A 15,304-nucleotide genomic window follows, 5' to 3' on the forward strand; every position below is an offset into this window, starting at 1 on the left:
CTACCTAGTTTATACTTGTCATTTAACTAAAAAAATTCCCATCAAATCCATTCCTATTCATGACCACTGCGTGTGCGCCTTTCAATGGCCGACTTGTCAGCAATAGACCAGCCCTTTCTTTCAAGGTGACATTGGTTGAACGCCAGCAGTCAATCTTTCACCTAGTAGGAAAGCAAGTTAACTTTTCATCACCAAGGACTCCAAAATCTTCCTAAAATAGCACCCCCCCTAAATATGCCTTTACATTGCCCTAAAGATATACTTTATGTAAGTCCTATTTCCTGAAGCCATACTTCACAATGAAGGGAACATATATCTCTGGCTGAACAAAAATATAACAATCAAGTGTAGAGTTGCCTCTCTCTCAGGAATGAGAACAACTTTAGGAGGGGTGAGTTTGTCAAGTTAATGTTCACTTGTGGGAAAGAGAAAGCAGCCTGGCTATTATTTTAAGCAGAAAGGGAAATAAGGCCGTGGGTTAGATCTTTGTTCTCTCAGAGGAAGAAGTCCTGGGAGTCTAATAGTTAGTGCTGGCTGCTGGCTGGAAAGTGGATGGTTGAGTCCACCAGCTAATCTGTAAGAAAGGGAAAAAAAGACCCGATGCTCTTATCCAATAAAGATCACACCCTAGAAAGCCCTCAAGGGCATTTCTACTCCACCATGCAGGCTCTATGAGTTGGACACGTAAGGTCACACAACAGCACTCTTGGAAGGGCTTGAGCTGGACAAACTCAAGAGTGGTGTGTGTGTGTGTGTGTGTGTGTGTGTGTGTGTGTGTGTGTGTGTGTGTGTGTAAGAAAGAGAGTGTGTGCTTTTGCCAAAATTGAGAAAGGGAGCCAGAAGGCTATTCCCATTTAAATTATTATCAACATCCAGGACGCTTGAGAAGTGTCTGGTAGTTGAGTAGACTGTGCATTGAATTGCTCAACACAAGATGAGTGGTTTGAAGGGACCAGTCTCTCGTGGGAAGGAATATGAAAGTCCTGTCAAGATGTAAAATCTCAGGAGCCCAAAGGAGCAGATTTTCTCTGCCCAATAGGGTCACTAGGAGTTGGGATCCACTCGATGGCTGTGAGTGTAGTTTTCGTTTGAAAGGTGAGATATGGAATGCTACTAAAATGAGAGAACCACCACATAAGATGCCCCTGCCTTTTGACATCTATACATTCATAATTTGGACACTGGGATATTGTAGCAAGAAAATTCCATATCTCACAGTTGCATTCAACAGCAGAAAGCAGTAAAAATATATGACCTTGGTCCCACAAGTGTCATCTGAGTCTTAATAAGTGGCAACACTTAATCCTCATTTGGATCTTACTTTTAAGTAACTAAGAAATGTGTTTTAGGTGTCTAACCCTGCAGTATAAGAGGGAACACCACAAAGATGAGATAAGCAAGCTGGCTTTTCATTATTTATGGAACGGGGAGAAGAGGAGCTCTGAAAAAGATGAAATGAGCTGATCAATATAAAGGTCACATAATAGTGTCTGTCCCATAGTAAAGCCAAAAAAACCAAACTCACTGCCATCGAATCCATGCTGACCTATAGTGTCCCTATAGGACAGAGTAGAACTGCCCTTAGGGGTGTCCAGTCTGTAACTGCTTACAGGAGTGAAAAGCCTCTTCTCTCTCTTGGTCAGCTAGCAAGTGCTCTGTAAACGATCACAGTAACTGCTGTTCTTGTTGTTGTTGTTGTTAGGTGCCGTCGAGTCAGTTCCTAGCCATAGCGACCCTCTGCACAACAGAATGAAGTGCTACAGAGCCCTGCACCGTCCTCACAAGTGTCCCCACACTGCAGCCCACTATGGCAGCCATGCATTAGCCCAGCTCCTCTAGTGCCTTACTCATTTACGCTGCCCCTCTCCTTTACCAAGCATGATGTCTGCTTCCAGGGACTGGGCTCTCCTGGGCATATGTCCAAAGTATGTAAGCCAAGTCCCCCATCCTCCTCTCTAAGAAGTACTCTGCTGTACTTCTTAGAATAAAGATAGGTTTGTCTTTTTATCAGGATGGGGCTTTGCATTTTTCTTCTCCAGCTCCACAGTTCAAATGTATCCATTCCTCCTCAGTCTTCCTTGTTCAGTGTCCAACTTTCACATGTATATGAGGCAATTGAAATACCATGACTTGGGTCAGGCACCCCTTAGTCTTTAGAGTAACATTCTTGTTTTTCAGTACTCTAGAGAAGTCTTGTGCAGCAGGTTTACCTGTCGCAATGAGTCTTGATCTCTTGACTGCTGCTTCCATGAGCATTGATTGTGGATCCAAGCAAGACGACATCCTTGACAACTTTAACCTTTTCTCCATTTATCATCATATGACCTATTGGTCCAGTTTTTATCTTACATTGCGCTATAATCCATACTGAAGACCACAATCTTTGATCTTCATCAGTGAGTGCCTCAAGTCGTCCTTACTTTCAACACACAAGGTTGTGTCATCTACATCTAAAAGCTGCTATCTTTAGAAAGATATATATTTAACCTCATTATAGTAAAAAAAACATTTTCATCTATCCTAGGGATTTTAGCATGGAGTCCCCAAGTGGCACAGAGTTAGCATGGTCACCTCTTAACCAAAATGTTGGGTATTCAAGTCCACCCAGAAGCCCCTCAGAAGAAAGATCTGGTAATTTACTTGTGAAAAAGATGAGCCACTGAAAACCCTATGAAGCACAGTTCTGTACTGACACACACGGACCACCATGAGTTAGATTCAGTGTGGCAGCATTTGGTTTATACAGCATAGGGCACCAAGAAAATCCAGATAAAATTTCTACAATCCAGATTTTTTTTCTTCTGTTCTACCTTGTCCATTGCAGTTCAATTCCATTGACATTCACTGCATTGCTTACTTAGTACCAGGCAGTAGGCTAGCACTTGGTGAAATATCAAGGATGGCAAAAATACACAGAAGGACAAAGCACTTAGGCCTGCCCTTATGTAGTTCACATTCCATTAGGAACAATGGAAGCATGAAATTCCATCCCTATTGAGTTTCCCGGACACACTCTTTGTCTAAGCATCAATGTTGGCTAAACATACTCTTTTAGAGCCTTGTAGGATTTAGGAATGAGAATTAAGATTAAGAGTGAAACGTTTTCATAATGAATAGTCTATTTCACAATGAAGAATCATGTTGACTATTTGGCAATTGAAATATTGGAAGTACCATGGACTGCGAAGTGGACAAATCAATCTGTGTTGGAATAAATACGGGCAGAGTGCTCCGTAAAGACAAGGAAGGCCAGACTTCATTTTACATACTTTAGACATATTGTCAGGAGAGACCAGACCCTGGAAAAGGACAGTGTATTTGTCAAAGAGGAAGGGCAGCAAAAGAGAGGAAGGGCCTCAATGAGATGGTTGCATCACTGGGCTTAAGCACAGGGGATGATTCTGAGGATGGTACAGGACTGTGCAGTGTTTCCTTCTGTTGTGTGGAGGGATGGAACTGACTCGATGGCATCTAACAATGACAACATCATTTGGAAATTACTGCAGCTATTCTCAGGACCCAGTAAGTCACCCTCCCCACCCCAGCCATTTGAAGAGGTGTGATCCCTTGGGAGGCTCACCGGAATGAGGCCGTGGGGGCACCTTCACAGAGTGCGGGGCAGGCGAGACTCCTCGGACAGGGCAATCTGCTGCACCACCGGGTGAGTAGCTGCATCTGGCAAATGGTGCCTCCTCCTCCAGTTGACCAACACCATAGAAGATTCTGGATGGATTTTCATCATCATTCACAGTGCATATAGGGATGTTATTCAAACCTAGATGAGCAAGGAAAAAAGACTAACTGACCAGATCACATTGTCGTCTGGCTTCTATGGGTCAGAATCAACTAGAAGACAAATCAATGATGTTGTTCCTGTTTTAGAGATGGGTGGCAGCAGCTTAGCAAACGGTTGGTGGTTGGAGATGCATGGCCACCCAGAGGTACCTCAAGGATTTGACTTTTTCCATCACAGCCACTGTAAACCCTGTGGAGAACAGTCAGATCTGACCTTTGGGGTCAACGCGAATTGGAGCTGACACAGCAGCAGCTGGTCCCACTCAGTTTGCTGTACAATGGTGATGTGTGTCCTGTTATGTCACTGGAGGCATTCCCAGCACCCACGGTAGACAGGTTTCAGGAGAGCTTCTAGAAAGAGACAGACTAGGAAGAAATGCCTGGTGACTTCTGAAAATGTCACAGAAACCAAACTCATTACTGTTGAATCAATTCCAACTCCTAGCAATCCTTTCGGACAGATTAACCTACCTCTGTGGGTTTGCAAAGATGTGATCTTTATGGAAAGGAGCACTGGTGGTGTGGTGGTTATGCATTGGGCTGCTGACTGCAAGGTCAGCAGTTCAAAATTACCAACCACTTGGTAGAAGAAAGATGAGGCTTTCTACTCCCATCCCGGAAACCCACAAGGACAGTCATACCTTATCCTACAGTGCGGCTATGAGTCAGAATCAACTCAGTGGTAGTGAGTTTGGTTTTTTGGTTAATTTTTATGGAAGCAGACTCACCTTCAGAGGAACAACTGATGGGTTTGAACTGCCCACCTTTTGGCTAGCAGTTGAGTATTTAACTACTGAGCGACCAGGGACCCTCCAATGACAATCACATGGGTGACAACAGCATATTATCAGCTGTGACACCAGAAGTTGAGGCCCAGAGGTTGGAAAGCACTCAAAATACACAGTGGAAGCAACAATGGATTTGAACAAAGCAGTGATCATGAAGACAGCACAGGACCGGGCAGCGTGTCCCATTGTTGTATAGAGAGGACTCTTTGCCTGTTCTGCCCACTGTACTTTTTGTCCTTTCCTTTCCTGATAGTAACCACGAAGTGTGTTCTTCTCTTTTCCTATCTTCTGTCCCTCAAGGAGTGCTGCTGATGTAATAGGTTGTGAGTTGAACCGCTAACGGCAAGGTCAGCTGTTTGAAGCACCAGCTGCGTGTGAGAGAACGATGATGTTTCTGCTCCCTTCATGGTTTACAGCTTGGGAAACGTGCAGGGGACTGTGAGTTGCAACTGGAATGGATTCAGTGGCAGTGAGGGTGGTGATCCAGCCCTCTGACGTTCAGGGCAGCTGTGTGTTTGGGGAAGGGTTGAGCCCATTCCCCTTGCCATTATCTGAACCATGATCTATTTATTCACGCATGACGTTGCCCTGACCTCAGACATGTGTTCAAAGATGATCATGTGATTTGATGTGCACCAAAAAATATGAGGAGGGTTTTGCTGGATGTGACACTGTGCCCTGTAACAATAACAGGCAGCTTACTGCCAGCTCAGAAATGGAAACATTTTTAAATTGCAGCCTGAAACAGGTGTAGCCCAGCCCAGGATGTTTAGACTCCAAGAAGCAGCCTAGCCTACCTATAGTATCGTTTGGCAGACCACTGGGGACAAACTGATCTAAATGTAGAACTTACTTTGTTAGACTTAAAAACTGTTTTGTTTCACTTTTCTGAGAATGCTTTGCCAGTTTCACACAAGAACTTGCCTTCCCCCTCCCCTTGCTTGGCAAGATGCCCCACAAGGATGTATAATAACTTCCCATTGAAGCTGTTCAGGGCTCTCGCCTTACAGACTGAGCCTGCCTCAGTTGCTGGTGAGGGCCCAGATTCGAATCTGTCTGAATAAAGCGTTACTGTTTCCATCTCTGTTTCAGTGAGTGGTCTGGGTGAGGGTCTCGCTCGCGAACACTGGAATCTTCCAGAGAAGTCGGTGTGGCGCACGGATGTGAACTTAAAACCCCACACAACCAAATTGACCCGATGAAGGAAGCAAGCCAACTCTAGCGGGAGGCTGACATTTTGAAAGGCAGATGGATGAGCATCCAATCAAATCAGACTTGAAGGCCACCTGACTGCTGGGCTCTCCAGTTACTGGAGTCAACAAATCTTGGTTAGACAAGCCAGTTTCGATTTTTCTCACTTGCCACCATGAGCACCCTTAATGATAGATGATCATTGAATGTTTCAAAATTGAGGACAGCTGTAAACTTAGAAAATTTAGTTTATATGGAATCGTGGGAGAAAGGTTAGGCAGGAGTGGAGTGATTGGGGCTTGGAGGATGAGCAGCAACATCTCTTATGGCTGTGAAATGATGTAAGGCCCTTTACATAAGACATAAACACAACAAAACTCATTGACATCTAGGCGATTCTGATTTTTAGTGACCCAATTGGACAGAGTAGTTTGTAAAGTGTATGGATGGATGGATGGATGGATGGATGGATGGATGGATGGATGGATGGATGGAAGGAAGGATGGATGACTGAGTGAATATAGAGATGTTCAATAATATTGTTGACTCAAAATATACGTCTACATTCCTAGCATCCCATTTAAGATTCAGATCCAGATTACCACTTGTTGGCAGCTAGCTGATTTCCCCTTGAATGCCTGCTATCACAGCACGTGCAACATTGAACGGGTTTATTTATCTAGAATTCTAGCTCTTTGGGGATAGGGACTTTTTTTCTTCTCTATTGTCACAATCATGTCTAGAAGAGAGATTAGTATGTATTAGAGGCTGAATAAATCAATATTGACTGGCTGAATACGTTCTGAATGAAAGGACCCATTGTTTCCCCTTTCACTCCCCTCTGTCATCAGAAAGCAACCGACATGTCCACAGACGGCACAGCTGGGGGTTAGAGGGCCGGTCAATAGGATGTTCTCTTTGACTGCTTCCCCTCCCTTGTGCTCTGTACTAAGTCAGTTAGCAAGACCCTTCCATGTTTTCTGGACAAACTCCCTCAAGCCTTGTTTTGGCCGTTGCTTAGTTCCATGGCTGGCAACATCGCAGGGATGTTTGTCCTGCTTTGTCTGGACACGTGTGGGAACCGCCTCATTCCCTTATCTGTTGTTGGACTCTGTCCTTCTTTCAACAAAGGGGAGGTTCCTTTTGATCAGGACAATGGTTTTCAGTCTCATCATCACTTTCCCTCCACAATCCGACACATTTCGTTCTGATATCACATGTCCTTTGTTTCTTGGAGTCACTGTGGAAGCCAATTCTAATTTCGGAAGTGCCAGCTCTCCCTTAGGAGTAAGACTGTGAGAGATTCGGCGAGGGCATCTTTGGATTAAGTCCAACAGGTGATTTGGTATGCTCGTCTATGCAGGGATTGCACAGGTTTACCCAGCGTCGGGGAATTAGCTGGTTTATTCAATCCAGACCAAATGGTTTGGCTTGCTTCCCATGTACTTCATACGCGTGAAGGGGCTACCGGTCAGCATCATCAGCGTTGGCTCTTCTAGCGACTTGTGGCTTTGCTTTCTCTGGCAGCCAACATGCCCAGGAGCTGTGCGTGCCTGGGGGCCTTATTCCGAGCCAAGTGGAACTGCCTCTCTCAGAAGGGAGCTACTGCCGCTGGGGCCTACTTTAATTTCTAAGTGTGTTGGATAAAGTTCAAGTGAAAACCAAGGGGAGTGGGGAAGAATGAAGAAAGGAAGGGAGCTACGCTGGGGGCGGGAAGGTGGGGCGGGGAGGAAAGGGGAAGTACCTACTTCTCCAGGTTTCTACGGAACATGTCGACGCTAACACAGTTGTGCTAGTTAAACATCTCCACACTGGTGCATGAGATTGCTGCGGTCGGAGCACCCCGTGTGGCCACACTGCCCTGGACACAGCAGCTCCTCCCCCAGCACCGTGCCTGACAATCAAGCAGGCCAGTGGTGAGTATGCACCCGCACAGTAGGGCCTGCAGTCCTCTGCTCCGACCTCGGTGCCATGTCTCACCCGTGTTCAATTTGGGGGAGAGCATCTCTGTGCTCCCCGACAGGAGCCGTCAAACCGCCTGAGCGTGGAGGAGGGAGACGCACTCTTGAACTTTGAAGCGCCTTACCTTTGATGTGGCAGACTCTTCTGGGATGAGGCGTATGCCGGACTAGAAAACAGCTTCCACTTCCAGTCAGACCGGGGCTGTCCTTTCTCTCAAACTGTAGACCCGGCGTCGGGGGTTGGAGGTTCAAGCTCAGGGGGGTGTTGGTTTGCCTCCCTTCACTGCTGCCACAAGCCTTCTTGGGCTCGATCATCTTGATTAGCCCACTTCCCGATGTGTCAGACCTGCAATCAGAGAGCAGAGTCCTGGCAAGAGGGTCTTAGACATTGTCGTACGCAGTGAACGTGCCCCGTCTTCTTGCTTCGCACACGTTTCTCTCGGCAGCATCACGGGAAGCTCTTTTATTTTCAGAGTAAACGTTTGTAATCTTTGAAACCACTGCTGGCACAGGATGAAACAGGGGGGAAATTTTCCTCTGGAAAACTCAAAACATCTGTGAGAAACCTAAAATAAAGTCTATACTTAATTGGCTTGGGGTCACTTGATGGTTGACACCACAAAAACACATGACACAGTAATCTTCCATTTTTATACAGTCATTTTGAATGATGGCTTTAAAATACTACACCTACAAATATTCTTTGCATTCAAGTAACGTTAAATGAGGACCTTTGATACAGTACCTTAAAAAAATAAAAATAAAACAGAAAGAAACCCAGGATTTGAAATCTGTATCACCTCCTGAGCAGATGGTAAAACCTAGGGGGGAAACAAAGTCCAATAGTAAAAGAATGATTTATCATGTCTACAGATGATAAACTGGAGGACGTTGGGCATGTTGTTGGCAATGTTTAATAGTGTTTAATAATGGTTTTTAGTCATTGAGCAAATGTTTAGTAGAGACCTACAGTGTCATCGACCTAGGATGTTTATGGCGATTGAAGAACTCACAACATTGTAGGGTAAAACAAGTTCTGAAGTAAGAACATTAAGAAGAGTTATTTACATTTTCCTGGAGATCATATACTTTCAAGCTCTAAGAAGGATGCTTTGCTGTTGTTTGTGTGTACATGCTATCTCACCTGGAAACATTCATTATAGCAGGATGGGAAGATACACCTTTGCTTTCCAAGAGGGCGATGGTTGCTTGTTTGGTCAGAATAATTTCCAGTGGCAAAATATCATATTCTAGAGATAGAACTCAAGATTTTCTTGGCAGGAGAGATCTTTTTAGTGCACGGACTATCTTTTGAGACCAGAGTGATATGTGTTCAAGAAACCTGGTGGCACAGTGGTTCCGGCTTTGGTTGCTAGCCAACAGGTCGGTGGTGCGACCCCACCACCACTCCAGGAGAAAGATTTGGCTTCTGCAAAGATGTGCAGCTTTGCAAGCCCCGTGAGGCAGGTCTGTTCTGTCCTAGAGGGCCACCGCGAGTCAGAACCACCTTGATGGCAGTGGGAAAACCTCTACTGAAGACATTATAGTAAAAAAACAAAATTAAATTAAAAAGAGTTTATAGTATGAGGGCCCTTCAAAAAGTTCACGGACAAATAGAATTTTAAAATAATGGGATTTTCTACATACTCTTTGAAGCCGTCTCGCATGTATTCAGGATGTGCGGTGTATAAACCCTCAGCACTGTGGGTTTGAACTGGCAACCTCTTAGCTAACATCCCGGTGCTTAACCCTCCACGCCAACAGAACAAATGTTATTCTAGGCTGAGTAAAATATGTTTGAGTGTTTTAAAGTAGGACAATACAATAGCCTAACATATTTAAAGTATATTTCCCTATTGCTTGTGGCAGTTACATAATCTATCAACTTGCGAAGGTGTGGAGTCTGCCCTATCAATCAGACAATTAGGCCTCTATGTGGGCATGGCCTTCTCCTGAGAATTCTGGGAACTCCTGTCTTCTTCTCTAGAGGTGGGACACACCCTGTCTCAGCTACACATTCCTGTTGACAAGGCACATGGAGACACACTGATGGAGCTGGAGGAGCCATGTGGAGACCCACACCAGAGCTGAGATCCTTTCACCACCACTGAATCTACAAGACTTTTCACCCATTGGCCTGTAATCTTCCTGCAGTCAGCATTATTGCATGGCTGCCTGAGTCTAAAGAGGAATTTATGGACTAGTATGGGACAAATGGGCTAAAATTGGACTTATGGACTTGATCTACACTAGGCTGCGATGTTTCTCAAAATACAATTGCTCTTTTATATAAAGCTCTTTCTTATACACGAGTGTCCATGAATTTATTTCTCTAGTCTATGCAGACTAACACATTGCTCCTGCTGAATATCACAATGGAGATTTAGTTACAACCCCTTTGTGTAACAACCCTTACACTTACTTAGTCTTCTTTCAGTGTGAGAGTTTTTGTACAACCAAGCCAGTAGATTGGGTTCACTATATTCATTTTGATCTGCACTGCGGAAAGTCGACACAGCAAGCAATCTGGAGAGTGGAAAGGACGCTAAAGGGGAGTGATGAGTGGGGTTTAAGAGCGCAGCTTTGCCATTAACCAGCACATGGCCAGAGATGAGTTGTTTCATCTCACAGGTTTTACTTTGCTCATTGTAACCCGATGGAATTAATTTCTACGTCAGCTGACTCCTACTAGGTGCGACTTCCCTTATATTCTCTTGTTAATGACAGCTAAGACAATCCAAACCCACTGCCATCGAGGTGATCTGACTCATAGCAGCCACATGTGAGAAGGCAGTGTTGCCCCATAGGGTTCCTGAGACTGCCCGTCTTCACGGGAGCAGACAAACACACCTTTCGCCCACAGATTGACTGGTATGCTTGAGCTGCTGACCTGATGCTTAACCCACAAAGTCCCTAGTGCCCCTTGAAGTTAGTGATAGGCTCCTTTAAATCCCAGTATAAATGGGCAACAAGGAAAAATAGCAGAGACATACCTTCAGCTTTGAGAAAATAACTATGCCCCTGGAAGACAGAAAATTAATATTGAATATTTACAGACACTTAAAGTATTTCTGGAAGCTATATTTGGCTCTGTGTTTCTTCTGGGATATACCTACATATTAGTGAACTGCTGAATTTTATTTAGATTCAATGACACAGAAAACTCAAGATATAGGACTTTAAAAAGTCATTAGTCCATCTAAGGCCCCTGGCTTAAAAATTAAGTAAGCATTAATCCACCAGGGCCCCTGAGTGGAGCAAATGGTTTATGCTTGCCTGCCCATCTTGAGGTTGGGTGTCCTCTGATGGCACCACCGAAAGGCCTGGCCATCTGCTGCTGCCGAGATTAGAGCCAAGGGAGCCTGTGGCACAGTGGGCTCATGGGGTGTCCGTGAGCAGGAGCGACTCAATGGCAGCAAGCTCGTTTGCTTGTTTGTTTATTTGTTTGTTTTAAATTAAACTACCTAGTCTTAATGACAACTTGTCTCTTGGAAAATACCACGGGCATCTATAAAATACTGCATCTTAAATATGAATGCATTTGCCTGAATTAACCTGTATATATAAGACAAAAGAAAATTTTTAAATGATTAATTGATTTTTAAGTGAGCACATATGTTAAAAGCAATGGTTACAATGAGAAAATGCACTATCTAATTAGTGAAAATGAGGGGATGGGGTTTAAAAAAAAGAAAAGAAAATGAGACAAATGGTGCTATGAATCCCAGGTGAGAATTGATGCGGAAAATACAGAGGATCTGCACCTGCAGATCCCCAGGCCCAGCATGCGCTCCACTCAAGATCTCCCCATGGGGCCCTCCCTCACTCTTTTTCTCTGTCTAAATGGCAAAGGCCACCTCCTCTGAACTGGGACCCACTATCTCCCCAGCTTGGAGCACTACCGGTCCTCCCCCCCCCCCCGCCCCCTTATGCTCTCCTTGGCAGCAGGCATCACACTACAGCATTTAAAACACTCCTTGTTTCTTTTCTGCTCTTCTCAAGAAGATAGTGGCATAGCCCCGTTTTCACCCAGAGCCAGGGCCATCACATAGGATATGCTCAATAACTATTGGTTAAATTCAAGCTAACTGTTTTCCACAGAATTCGCAGCTTTATCTAGAAACTCAATCTATTTTATTTGCATGAGCCCCTTAAAATGGTGATTTGCTTTCAAAATTAATACTCCATTCCCTTAAAACAAACTTTTTTTTTACTTTCCCGCAGACTTGCAAAAGAGAGAAATTTGAAGTCCACTCACTAAAGTGTACTTAACAGTTTCCAAATTATACTAATGACGAATTAAAAATTATACCTGAGGACAGTTTTTAAAGCATGTGATCTGGATGCAGGAACCGAAATTTGTAGAGACTGCCAAGGCCTTGTAATGGGTGTAGACTGAGCTTTCTTTGATTTCCTTAAATCTTTGCACTTGATCTGGAAATTTTTAATTGGCAGACACAGTCTAATGTCTAACGCTTGCAAACGAATATCGTTTTCACTCCCAGTGTCTCCCACTCTCACTCCAAGGAGCCCAGAAGGCTCCCTGGTTGGTAAGACACACTACACAGCTTAGCAACATGAGAACATTCCTTGTGAGTTCTAGAACCTCCTTGCCTGTCATGGTGCCCGGAGCTTGACAAGATCTCCTGGAAGCAAGTGATTTTCCTCAATTTATGACATTCAATAGAGGTTCATCAAATGCAAGAGAACAAGAAAGAAGATAAACAAGTTGAAGAACAATTTAAATTGTATCCATGACTCTTGCCACAATTCTCCTTAAAGAATACGTGCTACGCGGGTCTGATTAAACGTTTTATTGGGCAGCATCAGGTTGCCCCTCATTCACAGTGAAGCCATGTGACAGAGTAGAACGGCTTTATGGGATTTTAGGCTGTAATTTTTCCAGGGGTCATTGTCACATGCTGTGCTGCTAACTTCAAGGTCAGCAGTTCAAAACCACCAGCCACTCCTCGGGAGAAAAAACAAGGCTGTCTACTCCAGTAAAGAGTTATAATCTCAGAAACTCACAGGGGCAGTTCTACCCTGTTTTACAGGGTTGCTAATGAGTCACACGGACTGATGGCATTGAATCTTTTTAAAAAAATCATTTTATTGGGGGCTTGTACAACTCTTATCAAGACCCATACATCTATCTGTGTGTCAAGCACATTTGTACATTTGTTGCCGTCATCATTTTCAAAACATTTTCCTTCTACTTGAGCCCTTGGTATCCGCTTCTCATTTCACCCCTTCCCTCCTCCACCCTGCCTTCCTCCTGAACCCTGGAGAATTTATATATTTTTTTTCATGTCTTACACTGACCGCTGTCTCCTTTCTCCCACTTTTCTGTTGGCAGTGAACCTTTTCAGGAGATCATCAGATCTTTCTCCCCCAAGGAGCTGGGTAGATTCAGTTCACTGACCTTAACTGCTGCACCTCAGGTCTCCTCGTGGGATGTCATAAAATCACCTGTGCAAGATGAGCATGAACCCATACATGGCAGTGTCATAAATATGCCATCTTGCTGTCATGCTTACCAATGCTGTTCATTTCAGAGCACTTCTGATGTTTAACACCTGAGTTATAATCACGGAAGGCAACGCCAATAGCTGCTGACAGACACTAACGTAAAGCAGCGCAGGAACAGAGTGTAATGTAGGTTCTCTTTTGATTGGCCTCACCACGTGAGATCGCTCATAGATATGAAACCACCTTCCTGTATTTGCGGGGAATTTTAATACTTCCTAATGATCAGTTTGACATTCTGACGTTTTTCATTCTACATCTTTCCAAAAAATAATTCTGGAGATAAATAATCCACCGTCAGTACCAAAATTGGAAAATTCACAAGTATCTGGAAACTCAGGGCCTACACTACACATTGAGCTGCTAGCAGTTCAAACCCAACAGCCTCTCCAAAGGAGAAAGACGAGGCTGTCTGCACCCATCAGATAGTAAAGTCTCAGAAACCCAGAGGGACAATTCTACTGTACCCCATGGGGTCGCTATGAGTCAGGATCAACTCCAGTGGCTGTGAGTTTGGTTTTGGAGTTTTCTATGGAAATTGAGCAACAGGCTTTTTTCCCTTGCCAATTCAATGTTTTTCACATGCTTAATTTAGTGACATTAATTATGTTGAGCAACCTTCATCATAATTGCTGCCAAATTCCCCATCCCTGTGCACAAGAACTCCCTGCTTCCCCTGCAGTGTCTCGCTTCTCCTCCTTCCTTCCGCCCATCATAGCCATTGATGAAACCTTGGGATCTGCATTCTAGATAGGTCATGTAAGTGAGATGGGATAATACTCGTCCCCTTGTGGTTGGTGTTCTTCACTCAGATTATCTACATTAGGGTGACCCATGCCGCTGCGTGCATCAGGATTGCATGTCTCTTCATGGGGTATGCGTCAGCTTCGTTCTAGCTCTACCACATTTTGATCATCCGCTCAGCTGGCATTCAGACTGATTCCCCGTTTAGCTGCTGCGAATAACACTGGGCATGGATGAGCATGGCTGCATTTGGGTGCTGCTGACAAGTCTTTGCTATTCAGCAGTGGGTCACTGAGTCATGTGTTACTGCCACAGTCAACATCATGAGGTCAGTCCATCTGGTTTTCACACAGGCTCTGCCATTTCACATGCCTACCACGGGAAAGTGTCCCAGTCTCTCCACATCCCCGCCAACATTTATTGTCTTCCTTAAAAAAAAATTTTTTTAATCTTACCCGTACTAGTGGGAGTAAGGTGGTCTCTCATTGTGTTGCTGTAGGCTAGGTGTTGGGCTATGTTGTGTGTGTGGGGAGGGGGGAAATTTCCAATGTAATTTATAGAAATGCATTAATTAAGTCAAGACAGAGACAAACCACATCCTCCAGACGAGGGAGACCATCAGCATGAGACCATAATGCTGAAGGAGTCCTGGTCCTGAGGCTCCTTACGTCAGAAATGGAACACAAAGGGAGCTGTCACAAAACTGTGACTGAAGGCAGGACGATTAATTACAGTTGCAGGCAGGACTAGAGTAGCGGGAAAGGGCTGTGTTTGGGGCAGGGACACTAGAGCTGATCGAAAGCGCTTACAAACCTGGTTCAGAGAGCTCCGCCCTCATAGGCTCTCACAGAAGCCAACTCATAACCTGCAGTTCACCTGCTAACCACAAAGTCGTGGAAGAAAGTCAGGCCATCTGTTCCCATAAGTATTACTGTCGGGAAGGCCCATGGATGGGAATGGACTGATTGGCAGTGGGATTAGTAATTAGTTTGTTTGCTTTTTAATGGTTAATGACATGAGCCCTGGCGGTGCAGTGGTTAAAGTGCTCAGCCACTAGCCAGAAGGTTTTGAACTCCCCGGCACTCCAAGGAGAAAGATTTGTCAGCCTTGAAAGAGGCACTGTTTTGAAAATCCTGTAAGGCAGTTAGTTCTACCCCATCCCATAGCGTCACTATTAGTCTGAATCAATAGTGCTGGGTTTCAGAATATATTCTCAGGTAAAGATTTGTTGCCTTTTGACACTGCTCTCTAACACGCTTTTACATATTTTAAAGCAAACTTATCAAAGAACCCCTTGTA

General features: G+C 44.5%; 1 protein-coding gene across 1 annotated transcript in view; it reads right to left on the bottom strand.

The window, feature by feature from the left end:
- The window catches only part of C3H4orf17 (chromosome 3 C4orf17 homolog), an 85,597-nt gene that overhangs the window by 32,354 nt on the left and 37,939 nt on the right, over positions 1 to 15,304 (bottom strand). The window contains exons 2-3 of the mRNA XM_075543542.1: positions 7,861 to 8,081; positions 3,581 to 3,775 (exon numbers count right to left, since the gene is read on the bottom strand). Of these exons, the coding sequence (XP_075399657.1) occupies positions 3,581 to 3,775; positions 7,861 to 8,081 (416 nt within the window). The remainder of the gene's footprint in view (positions 1 to 3,580; positions 3,776 to 7,860; positions 8,082 to 15,304) is intronic.

This window comes from Tenrec ecaudatus, chromosome 3, assembly GCF_050624435.1.
Source record: "Tenrec ecaudatus isolate mTenEca1 chromosome 3, mTenEca1.hap1, whole genome shotgun sequence".
Lineage (NCBI taxonomy): Eukaryota > Metazoa > Chordata > Mammalia > Afrosoricida > Tenrecidae > Tenrec > Tenrec ecaudatus.